The following is a 13279-nucleotide window of genomic DNA, read 5'->3' as shown; positions in this document are numbered from 1 at the left end:
GGCAAGATCCTGGCTGCTGGGGCAGGTGATGACCACGCTGCTGTAGATGAAGGGGTGCTATCGCCTGGTTGATCTGGAGAGCTGGGTTCTGACATCCTGTTGAATTTTGAGTGCGCTGTGGCTTTAAGGGAAATAAGGTGCATTCTCCTTTAAGATGATTACTGTAGCTTGGGAGCGGCTTTGACTTGACTGATGAGGGTACTGTAATGGATGCTCCCCCTCTATTTTGCAGGCACCCGATTGTAATTCGTCTTGAGACCAGACTTGCGGGTACTAACGCTTAATACTAATCGCTACTGACACCGGGACTTGATACTGACAATCATTGGTGTTTGCAGAGTCTGCACTGCAGCGGGTGCTTGACAGGTAACAACAGAGACGAGCGCATCAGCCGAAGCTTCCAATATGGCTGCGCCCAGGGAACTTCCTGTTTTGGTCCGGTCGGCAAAATCTACCCCTTTGCTAAACAGGGCGGCTCTTTGTTTCCTCCTCGCAGCACTGAAGAGTCGTCACTGCTGAGGACTGACGGGACTGACGGGGCGAAGCTGCGACCGCTCACAAGTGCGGAAAACGCTGGACCAAATGAACCCTTTCAGGTAGCACCTCTATACAATTCACAGTGGCAGATAACAGTCTTTTCTTCATCTCCCCCATCTATTTCACAAGCACCTCGGGTATAACACTTTTCACTGGTAAAGTCCTGTACACTTTCTGGTGCAAATTTTATTTGCATCAGCATGCGATTTTCACTGACAATACTGGACACAGTTCAGACTGGGGGAGGACTTGTCGCTTTAGGCGCACACCCATATCCTGTCCATAGGACGCCAAAAGTTGCGGTATGGGGTGTGATGCAAAGGGCAGATGGAATTACCCTAGGGGCAGATGGCATTAACCCCTTGTATTCATGATGCCAGGGCGTAGTTTATCCTCAATACCACTGAAGGTATACCGCTGGATCCTGGGCTAGGCTCGGGGGCAATAATGACTCCGATGCCAAGTTACGGATAACGGTAGCTTTACTAGGCTTTACGAGGCTGGGACTTGTAGTAGATGAGGTCAATTTAATGCAGGCCATGATGACTTGACAAATGATGACTGTGACTGACTTGACTTGTGACTGATGACTGACAAGACTGTGACTGTGGCCTCCTATGACTCTGGACACACACTTAGGTATGACTTGACTGGACCTCAGCAGGAAGCAAGAGAGAGAGCAGAGGCTCCACCCAGGGCTTTTATGGGGGAGGCTCTGGGGGGAACCCTTAAGTCACCTGGTCAATTATACCTCCGGGATAACAATCACATGACAACTCACGTGGTAAACAGTCTTAAAGTGACAATGCTTTCTTGACACTCAGTATAATACATAATAAACATATTTACATAGGGGACACTGAAGGGAGGCTGCCTGACAGGGCAGCAATAGTACGGGGCAACACCTCCCGTACTGGGCCACCACAATGAGATCCTGTAGATATTCCATAAATATCTGAGATGGAAATAACCCCTTTAAATTCTGGGAACCATTTTGCAGACATGAGTTAATTGAGATTGTTTTTTTAATTTCACTTGCATAGATTACCATTCCCTTTAATGATTACATACCCCTTTGTACTCCAGAAGAAAAAACATTTTATTAAATGAACTGATGGCAGAAAGTTATACAAATTTGTAAATTGCTTTATTTGAAAATCTAAAGCCTTCCAGTACTTATCATCTGCTGTATACTTTGGAAAACATTGTGTAGTTCTTTCCAGTCTGACCACAATTCTCTCTGCTGCAACCTCTGGCCATGTCAGGAACTGTCCTGAGCAGGAGAGGTTTGCTATGGGGATTTGCTCCTACTCTGGACAGTTCCTGACATGGACAGAGGTGGCAGCAGAGAGCACTGAGGTCAAACTGGAAAGAACTACACAACTTTCTCTGAAGTATACAGCAGCTAATAAGTAGTGGAAGGATTAAGATTCTAAAATAGAAGTAATTTACAAATCTGTATAACTTTTGTGGCACCAGTTAATTTGAAAACATTGTTTTTTCTTTAATATTGGGTGAACGAATACTGTGTACTGTCTGTGTAAAATAAAGGATAATAGGTTTGTGAGCCCCAGGGAGGATATCTGTTCAGCAATGCAGAATATCTAATCACTAAATATACTGTAGATACCTTTTTTCCTTATCAGACCTTTTTTTAAATAATTTATCAGGAAACAAACCTCTAAAAGGACAAACAGTTTGTAAGAACATGTGCTCTAATACCTTTAGGGTTTTCTGATTTTGTTCAGGTTATTGATGGAGTTTTTAACCTAAAATAAATTTGATACCTGAACATGTAAGGCTGTCTTCTCACGTAGCAGTTGAATCACATATTTCTGCAGTTTCAGCTTTTGCATGCATTTTTTTTTAATGGCCTAAAACAGTCTTGCAATATAGAATCAGTTATTGGAAATTCTGTGTATTTTCTGAAGTAAGTACCCAACAATTGTATTTTGCATCTGGACTTGTCAGTGTTTAAATCCAGAAGTCCAGGTCATACCTGCAGTTTATAACCACATGCAATATCTGCAGCTGCTAGCGCAAGGTGAAATAGCGCCCTCTTGGATAATTGCTTTAGAAAATACACAGTCTATTCTAATAATTGATACAATGTTATAAGATATTTTAGGTATTTAAAGCGCAACTGTCATGAGTTCTTAGCCCCCAGACTACTACAATGTTGTTACAGATGTCCATAACATGAGTGTAACCATACCTTTATGGGTTTTCCCCCTTCTTTTATAACTTAGAAAATACATTTATCCAGCAGTCAGGCACAGTCGGATAGGCGTGGCTTGGGGTTCGCAAAGCCCCTCAGCCACAACGCCTATCCTCTCCTTTCAGTGCTGGGATCGCTGTGTAGTAAGACACAGTACATGCACCCCTTCTAACGTGCGCGTGCCACCACCCTGCATTGGCAGTCGCTCCCGCTCGCTCACTGCGCAGGTGCAGTACTAGAGGAAGGGAGGGGCGCATGCGCTGCGTCTTACTACACAGCGATCCCAGCGCTGAAAGGAGAGGATTGGCGTGCCGGCGGGGCTTTGCGAACCCCAAGCTACGCCTATCCGACTGTGCCAGACCGCTGGATAAATGTATTTTATAAGTTATAAAAGAAAGAGGAAAACCCATAAAAGGTATGGTTACACTCACGTTACGGACATCTGTAACAACATTGTAGTAGTCTGGGTGGGCTAAAAACTCATGACAGTTGCGCTTTAAGAACTGTATGCAGAACCTGATGCAGCTGAGAAATGCATCGAAAAACACGATTCAAGTGCCTTAGAGCACCCTCAGAATGATTTTCCATGTGAAAATGTGTATCACGTGTATCCTTACTGATTAGATCCCACATTAATCATGAGAAGACCTAAACTTGTTACAACTGGTGGGTCAAATTATCATCAGTCAAAACCAATCTCTATAGTTCCAAAAAGATAATGGTGTGTTCTTCTTTTATTGTCAGTTCATTCTTTTATTGCTGCCTCCATGACCAGCTTATCTGTATTACCAGCTGCAGAATTCAGGTTGTGCTTCAGCCAATTATTTTTTTTCCCCTTTTTTAATTAAAGTGCAATCCAGCTGACTGCTGCTGAGATCAATAGACTTCTAATGGGCTGCTTAGTGTACCTGCTCCTTGGTTAGCTGCAGGAGGAGTCTCCAAGGTCTGTAGGAAGTTCTCTAGAGGGACGTGTACCAGGTGGTTTGCTGAAGCATGCTCCCGGCTCCGAGGAGTTACAGCAGGTGGAGAAACGGCAGACATTGCAGAAACATCCTGACCACACATTTCAAGCGGTCGGTAAGCTCCTGAGGTGAATACAAGCAGATATTTCTCACTATATAATGCACACACCACACTGCACATATTTCCTTATATACCATCATACATTTAATAGGATTGATGCAGCACATGAAGTTTTTTTTATTATAGAAGGAACTAAAATAATACTTAAAGGAGTAGTCCAGTGGTGAAAAACTTAAGGATAGGGGATAAGTTTGAGATCGCGGGGGGTCCGACCGCTGGGGCCCCCCGCGATCTCTCTGTACGGGGGCCAGGCTCTCCGGCCAGATAGCGGGTGTCGACCCCCGCACGAAGCGGCGGCCGACACGCCCCCTCAATACATCTCTATGGCAGAGCTGGAGATTGCCGAAGGCAGCGCTTCAGCTCTGCCATAGAGTTGTATTGAGGGGGCGAGTCGGCCGCCGCTTCGTGCGGAGGTCGACACGCCCCCTTCCCGTGGGCTGTCGGGGCTCGGTACAGGAGATCGCAGGGGGCCCCAGCGGTTGGACCCCGCGATCTGCAACTTATCCCCTATCCTTAGGATAGGGGATAAGTTGTTCACCACTGAGTCACCACTGGACTACTCCTTTAAAGGGGTATTCTGGCTTTATACATCTTAGACATGAATGGAGGGGGATGGCGTGATGTCACTGGGGGGGCATGACGTCATATGTCCCCGTCTCGGAGGCAGCGCCCGGCACAGAATGCCGGGGGCTGCACCGAGATCGCGGGGGTCCTTTGGATAGGGGACAAGCTGTATAAAGCCGGAATACCCTTTAACCATAGTGCAAATAAAATTGGCAAAAGTCAAATATAAGGCAGGTCATAAAATATTTAGAAGTGAATCACAATAAATCCAAATATATATTAGCACAACAGGTTGTCCTCCACCCCCTGAATAACAGATTATGCAGTAACAGCAGAGCCCCTCGCTGTATTCCATATGTTCATTTTATGGATCCTGCACATAGAGCTGTTTACAATATCATTAATAATTCTAAAAGATGGCCAGAAATGAGAAACATTATTGCGTTCAGTCACAGAGGCCAATAACCAGACAGAACTTATTAATATTCATGGTTAATTAAAAATATGGCAGTCAACATAGCTCTCTGGTTAATCATAGCTACAAACAGACGAGCTCACTGCAGATAAGAGGACCTCTGCTCATCTGCTGTCAGTGTTCTTACTACCGTGTAATAGTAGATATTATGCAGCTTTATTGCTTTTTGCTGGAAGGAATGTGCTACAAGTACTAGACAGAAAAGAACATTTCTGAATGGCATCCGCAAAGACTTTAGCTTTATTGTGCACTAGTAATTACATAAAATGGGATGATCCAAGGACTATAAAAAATTATTACTAAAACTGCACTCATACCAGACTGTCATTTTAAACAACAACCTTCCATTAAATTACCCATGAGATCTGTAACATATTTGTAAATCAGTTTTTCTTTTACCAAAAGTGATGGCTTACCCCAGAAAAAAAAGCTCTAAAATCTTGGCCACTAGGTGCCTCACATCCTTTTAAACTGCTGTTTACTACCTGTTATAGAAATTCTGTCTCTAGTAACATAGAAATTAAGATGGAGAAATGGGGGTGGGGCTTAGCTAGTGCTATGTGCAGGAAAGAGTCTGGACTGTGTTAACACAGTCTAAGCCTGTCTCCCTCCTCCAGATGGCCCTTGCTGTCCCCAGGCCCGTCGCTACAGGACAGGCAAACCAAGCAATTGTTTGGGGCCCTGAGCTGGCCCGGGGCCCCAAGCAGAGCCGGTGCTTGCCCGTCCTGTAGCGAAGGAGCAATTCCCCCCATCACTATTAAGGACATCCCTGTGTCCCGAAAGATGTTTTCGGGACACAGGGATGCCCCCGTTAACTCTCTGCGGCCCCCAGTTTAGTTTAAAAACGCAGGGGCCACCGGGAGATAGCGCACACCGGGAAGTCACTGACAGAGGAGGAAGACGTGCGCTGGCCAGCTTGGTAAGTGACCAGCGCAATGTCATCTTCGGTGTTCCGACAACCGCTTCTCCGGTCCCGGAAACTAATGCTATGGCCGGCCTGGAGGAACATTGGTCGGAGCACTGAAGTGGGGCAGTAAACAGGCATACAGCCTCCAGCCATACACTGGAGGCTGTATGTCTGTGAGGAACACTGCCAGCCTAATGTGGGGGGGGGACACTGCCTACCTAATGTGGGGGAACACTGCCAGCCTAATGTGGGGGAACACTGCCAGCCTAATGTGGGGGGAACACTGCCAGCCTAATGTGGGGGGAACACTGCCAGCCTAATGTGGGGGGAACACTGCCAGCCTAATGTGGGGGGAACACTGCCAGCCTAATGTTGGGGGAACACTGCCAGCCTAATGTGGGGGGAACACTGCCAGCCTAATGTAGGGGGAACACTGCCTACCTAATGTGGGGGAACACTGCCAGCCTAAGGTGGGGGAACACTGCCAGCCTAATGTGGGAGGAACACTGCCAGCCTTATGTGGGGGGAACACTGCCAGCCTAATGTGGGGGGGGGGACACTGCCAACCTAATGTGGGGGAACACTGCCTACCTAATGTGGGGGGAACACTGCCTACCCAATGTGGGGGGAACTATGCTGCACCTAATGTGGGGGGAACTATGCTGCACCTAATGTGGGGGGAACTCTGCTGCACCTAATGTGGGGGGAACTCTGCTGCACCTAAAGTGGGGGGAACTCTGTTGCACCTAATGTGGGGGGAACTCTGCTGCACCCAATGTGGGGGCCTCGTATTGACGTTGACTCACGTCGCGCTCCCAGTATTCAAGGGCCGGCGTTACTATGTCCTGACGCTGGCCCTAGAAAGTGACATGCGTGAACATCAAGGGGGGGGGGGGGGCTCCATGTCCATTTTGCTTGGGGCCCCCAAGTTCCTTCAAACGGCCCTGGCTGTCCCTGAAAAGTAACGTCATGGTTGTCTCCCTATCTCTAGCCACCCATAAAGTTCAGGGAAGCTGTACCTTGTGTAGCTTGACATTATCATCATCAGCTGCCGTTTACTGCTTAGACCAGGGCTGCTTTTTTTTTTAATACTACCTCTTTCTTGCTCAGATGCTATTGCTGTGACTCCTTCTGTTCACATAGCACCCCTTTAAAGCCAGTGCATCAATAAACCCCTGCTCCCACCCACCACATGCCATCTATAGTACTGCACTGTGTAAAATATCCCACAGCACAGTGCAAGCCTGTTCAGCGAAATACACTTTCTCCATGGCATAGCAGAGAGAAATAGGTGCTGTCCTGGGATTGTCCATAGAAGTAAGGGAATTAAAGTCTTGTGCAAGTACTGCTTGTAAACAGCCCAGCTCTAATCCCATCCTCTGGAATGAAGAAAATAAGAAATAGCTGTGCACTATGGAGGAGATTCTCAGGGGCAAAGTAACAGCACTAAAATAATTTTCTTACCACGGGCAGGTTATTCTACCAAAATCATATATATACAGTCATGGCCGTAAATGTTGGCACCCCTGATAAGTATTTCTCACAGAAAAGGATTGCAGTAGCACATGTTTTGCTATACACATGTTTATTCCTTTTGTGGGTATTGGAACTAAACCAAAAAAGGGAGGAAAAAAGCACTTGGACATAATGTCACACCAAACTCCAAAAATGGGCTGGACACAATTATTGGCACCCTTTAAAAATTGTGGAAAAATAAGATTGTTTCAAGCATGTGATGCTCCTGTAAACTCACCTGGGGCAAGTAACAGGTGTGGGTAATAAAAAAAAAAAAAAATCATACCTAAAAGCAGATAAAAAGGAGAGAAGTTCACTTAGTCTTTGCATTGTGTGTCTGTGTGTGCCACACTAAGCATGAACAACTGAAAGAGGAGAAGAGAACTGTCTGAGGACTAGAGAACCAAAATTCTCATCTTGTGGACAGATGAGACCAAGAAAGAGCTTTTCAGTAAAGCACATAATTCTACTGTTCACCGAAAATGGAATAAGGCCTACAAAGAAAAGAACACAGAACCTACAGTGAAATATGGTGGAGGTTCAATGATGTTTTAGGGTTGTTTTGCTGCCTCTGGAACTGGGTGGCTTGAATGTGTGCAAAGCATCATGAAATCTGAGGATTACCAACGGATTTTGGGTCGCACTGTGCAGCCCAGTGTCAGAAAGCTGGGTTTGCGTCTGAGATCTTTGGTCTTCCAGCAGGACAGTGACCCCAAACATACATCAAAAAGCACCCAGAAATGGATGGCAACAAAGCGCTGGAGAGTTCTGAAGTGGCCAACAATGAGTCCAGATCTAAATCCCATTGAACACCTGTGGAGAGATCTTAAAATTGCTGTTGGGAAAAGGCACCTTCCAATAAGAAAGACCTGGAGCAGTTTGCAAAGGAAGAGTGGTCCAACATTCCGGCTGAGAGGTGTAAGAAGCTTATTGATGGTTATAGGAAGCAACTTATTTCAGTTATTTGTTCCAAAGGGTGTGCAACCATTTTGTCCAGACCATTTCTGGAGTTTGGTGTGACTAAGTCCAATTTGCTTTTTTCCCTTCCTTTTTTGGTTTAGTTCCAATACACACAAAGGGAATAAACATGTATATAGCAAAACATGTGTTACTGCAATCCTTTTCTGTGAGAAGTACTTCATTTTCTTGAAAAATTTCAGGGGTGCCAACAAAGTGGTGTAAGGTAGATATGTGCCAAATAGGTTGCTGTATCAACTAGTAAACTTCCAGGGTTGTCAGGGAGGCTGTTCCCACAGTCCCCTCCGGGCTTTACTGGACCTCTTGAGGCGTTTAAAGCCTGCTGCTCTTAGACCTCAGGTGAGGAGAGTGTGAACCTGAGGAGCTGTTTGCCATTTCTTCCACAGTGTGCTACAGGCTGGAGCACACAACGGTGCCCTGGGAATCAGGACAGAGATAGACTGGCGTCTCTGCACCAGGAAAAAACACCACTACATGATCATGTATGGACTTTAAGTTGGAGTTCCCTTTTTGTTTGTTTTGAGTTTAACAGCTGATGTTAAGCCTTCTGCTGAACTGTTCTGCTTGTTTTTAATAAACCCTTTAGTTTTTTTTGTTTTTGCACCAACATCCTGCTTGTTTGCCTATATATATATATATTTCCCTAAAGTACCTGTTGTATGTGGATACCTGGTTTCAGGAAGTGCATATCTCATCCAGGGAAAGCTGTTTAAGATATGGGAAATTCAGAAATAGTTACATCCCTAGTGAGACTTCGCTGGCTAGGGACTTTTGATAAGTCCTGTTACTGGGCCTGGATTGAGCAATTCCAGGATTTCAGGCTAGTCCAGGTAAGCACAGGTGCTGAAGAAAGCTTGTTGTTGGGCTTTAAAGACTTGGGGAGAGTAAGTCTTTAACCCCACCAGGAATAAGGACATGCAGGTACGCCCTCACATCCTGGGACATAAGAACCAAGGGCGTACCTGTATGCCCTTTGCGTTTCCATTCCATTTGGGCGGTTAATGGAACGGGATGCCTGCTGAAATCTTTCAGCAGGCATCCCATGCGAACCGTTGGGTGGGTCCTGAGACCGGCAATTTGTGGCGATGCCAAGTCAATCGGGTCTCCGGTGACCCAGAAAAAAAAGGTGACTGGTACTGTCTGAGACAGCACCAGTCACCCTTACCCGGCAGGAGTAACTACACAACACAAAATAAAGAGTAAAACACTACATATACACACCTTTACACAGTTACCCCCCCCCCCCCCCCCCAATAAAAAAAAAAAAAGTCTCGTACGGCAGTGTTTCCAAAACGGAGCCTCCAGCTATTTCAAAACAACAACTTCCAGTATTGCCAGACAGCCACTGACTGTCCAGGCATGCTGGGAGTTTTCCAACAGCTGGAGGCACCTTGTTTGAGAAACACTGCCATAGGATATTTTGGCAGCGGAGGCAAGTGTAATGCTTGTATCTGGATCCGTCACTCATTTAGGCCTCATATGGGGTATTTCCCTATTCGGTAGAAATTGTGTTACAATTTTTTGTTGGCTTTTTCTCCTTTTGCCCCTTATGAAAAGGTAAAGTTGGTATCTACACCAGCATGTTAGTGTAAATATTTTTATTTTTTTTACACTAACATGCTGGTGTTGCCCCATACTTTATATTTTCACATGAGGTAAAAGGGAAAAAAAAGACCCCCAAAATTTGCTACGCAATGTATTCTGAGTACGGATATACCCCACATGTGGATGTAAAGTGCTCTGCGGGCGCACAACAGGGCTCAGGAGTGAGAGCGCACCTAAATTGGTGATTTGCACAGGGGTGGCTAATATTTACAGCGGTTCTGACATAAACACACAAAAAAAAACCACCCACATTTGACCCCATTTTGGAAAATACACCCCTCATGGAATATAACAAGGGGAATAGTGAGCCTTTACACCCCACAGGTGTTTGGCGAATTTTCGTTAAAGTTGGACATGAAAATGAAAATTTTTATTTTTTTCACTAAAATGCTGGTGTTACCCCAAATTTTTCTTTTTCACAAGGGGTAATAGGAAAAAAGCCCCCTAAAAATTTGTAAAACTATTTCTTCTGAGTAAGGAAATACCATATATGTGGATGTTAAGTACTCTGCGGGTGCATTACAGGGCTCAGAAGGGAAGGAGCAAAATTTGTTTTTTTGGAGAGAGAATTTGGCTGGAATTGAAGGCCATGTGCATTTACAAAGCCCCCATGGTGCCAGAACAGTGGACCCCCCACATGTGACCCCATTTTGGAAACTACACCCTCAAGGAACGTAACAAGGGGTGCAGTGAGCATTTACGCCCCACTGGTTTCTGACAGATTTTTTGAACAGTGGTCCATGATAATGAAAAATGTAATTTTTCATTTGTACAGTCCACTGTTCCAAAGATCTGTCAAATGCCAGTGAACTGCACCCTGCACCCCTTAAATGCTAACTGCACCCCTTATTACATTCTGTGAGGGGTGTAGTTTACGAAATAGGGTCACGTGGGGGGCGGTCCACTGTTCTGGTAGCATAAATTTGTCAAAAAAAAAAGTAAAAAAATAGACAAAAAGCGCATCCTTGTGCGGGATCACCACCAGACAGTCAAAATAAGTAGATGAAGGTAACATGCTCACCTGGAGAGGTTGTGCAGATTACAGGCACAACACTTACAAGGGCGTATCAAGGAGATATCAGCTGCTGCGGCTTCCCACACCGAGGGCATCAGCGTAGAACATAGGTAGGAGGAGAAGGTGAAAAGGGAAGCTGTGTCCGCACTGCTGGCAGGTTTGGTCGGGATCAACAAGGATCGGGAACCATAGGATATGCTGGATATGCTTTATTATTGTCATTATTATTTCTGGGAGTAAACCCTTTCAGCTCATGCCTGATGAGAAGTGTAGTTTCCCATATAGTATGCCATGTGTTTTTATTTTTTGCTGTTCTGGCACCATGGGGGCTTCCTAAATGCGACATGTCCCCAAATACCATTTCAGCAAAATTTGCTCTCCAAAAGCCCAATGTCACTCCTTCCCTTCTGAGCCCTCTACTGCACCCACAGAGCACTTTACATAGACATTTCCTTACTCAAGAGAAATTAGGTTACAAATTTTGGGGGGCTTTTTTTCCTATTACCCCTTGTGAAAATGAAAAATTTGGGTTAACAAACATTTTATTCATTATATAAATTATATTTATTTTTCATTTTCACGTCCCACTTTAACAAAGGTTTGTCAATCACCTGTAGGGTGTTAAGGCTCACTGTACCCCTTGTTACATTCCTTGAGGGGTGAAGTTTCCCAAATGTTTTTTTTTGCTTTGTTTTTTTTGCTGTTCTGGCACCATGGGGGCTTACCTCTTGTTACATTTTGCGACATGCCCCCCAAAAACCATTTCAGCAGAATTTGCTTTCCAAAATCCCATTGTCGCTCCATCCCTTCTGAGCCTTGTAGTGCACCCACAGAGCACTTTACATCCACATATGAGGTATTTCCTTACTTGAGAGAAATTAGGTAACTTTTTCTCCTTTTACCCTTGTAAAAATGAAAAAAAAATGGGTCTACAAGAACATGTTAGTGTAAAAAATTTTGATTTTGAATTTTCTCCTTCACGTTGCTGCTATTTCTGTGAAACGCCTAAAGGGTTAACAAACTTTCTGAATATCATTTTGAATTATTTGATGGGCGCAGTTTTTATAATGGGGTCCATTATGGGGGATTTCTAACATAAAGACCCTCAAATTCACTTAAAAACTGATCTGGTCCCTAAAAAATTCTGATTTTGAAATTTTCGGGAAAAATTGGAAAATTGCTGCTAAACTTTGAAATTCTCTGATGTCTCCAAACAGTATAAACATGTTAACTTTATGATGCAAACATAAAATAGACATATTGTATATGTAAATCAATATATCATTTATTTGGTGTGTCCATTTTCCTTACAAGCAGAGAGCTTCAAAGCTTCATTAAATTTTTGACCAAGAAATGATGCAAGCATCAACGAAAATTTGTCACGAAAAACTATCTCGGAATCAAATTCATAAGTAAAAGCATCCCAGAGTTATTAATGCTTAAAGTGACAGTGGTCAGATGTGCAAAAAATGCTCTGGTCCTTAATGGGCACTGTCAGATACAAAAACTTTTTGTTTTTAGCAATACGAGACCGTATACGGCTGGGGGGAGCGAAAACCCGGCACTCCCGTATCCCAGCCGTATCCGACCCATATGTAATGCATTTCAATGAGCCGACTGGAGTCAAACGCTGGACCTAAAACTGTGCTATACCACGGATTTAGGTCCGGTTAGAGAACCGTATACGAGGCAAAAATTAGTCGACCATAGTCAGCATTTGACTCCGGTCGGCTCATTGAAATGCATTACATACGGACCGGATCCGGCTGAGATATGCTAGCGCCCGGTTTTCGCTCCCCCAGCCGTATACGGTCTCGTATTGCTAAAAACGTGGTGTGAACCCAGCCTTATAGAAAGCCACAGACATTCACGAAGCCTAAATATTTGTAAGCATAGGGGTAGTGGTATTATCATTAATTCTGAGGAAATGTAAACAGTAGCTTGCAACTTATCAAGAAAAAAATAACAAAATGGCAGGAGAACTCCGACTCTTAGAAAAAGATTTTTGGTTCTGGTCAGGAGTGAAGCATGTAGTCTAAGGAGTCACTAGAAGGTGTTGACTAGACAGGAAAAGAGTTTTAGGTTGCAGTTTTGTGGGTCTCTCCAGAGGGCAGGTAGTGCAGACAGGCAGCAAGGCAGGACTGTGGACATAGCTGATAAGTAGACCACACAGAGTGACCTAGTGTTAGGACACAGGCTGATGGATGAGGACAACAAAAGACAGGAGCCAGACAATGTCATAGGTCACATGGGTACATTTGGAATTGGGACAATAATGAGCCATAGATAACAGACTCATTATAGATTCTGCTTAGCTCTGGAACTACAGGGCAGACACGAAGTGCGTATATATTGTAACTATTTGAGAGTGCTGAAAGGAAC

At 44.6% G+C, this 13279-nt stretch overlaps 1 protein-coding gene across 5 annotated transcripts in view; it reads right to left on the bottom strand.

Annotated features, from left to right (window-relative positions):
- SH2B2 (SH2B adaptor protein 2) overlaps positions 1-13279 on the bottom strand; it is a 126990-nt gene that overhangs the window by 23739 nt on the left and 89972 nt on the right. For all 5 annotated transcript variants that reach the window (XM_056558506.1, XM_056558502.1, XM_056558503.1 and 2 more), the window contains exon 6: positions 3664-3840. In XM_056558506.1, coding sequence (XP_056414481.1) covers positions 3664-3840 — 177 coding nt within the window. The remainder of the gene's footprint in view (positions 1-3663; positions 3841-13279) is intronic.

The sequence above is a fragment of the Hyla sarda genome, chromosome 2, assembly GCF_029499605.1.
Source record: "Hyla sarda isolate aHylSar1 chromosome 2, aHylSar1.hap1, whole genome shotgun sequence".
Lineage (NCBI taxonomy): Eukaryota > Metazoa > Chordata > Amphibia > Anura > Hylidae > Hyla > Hyla sarda.
The sequence above is the reverse complement of the archived record's forward strand: the minus strand, read 5'-3'. Positions and strand labels throughout refer to the sequence as shown.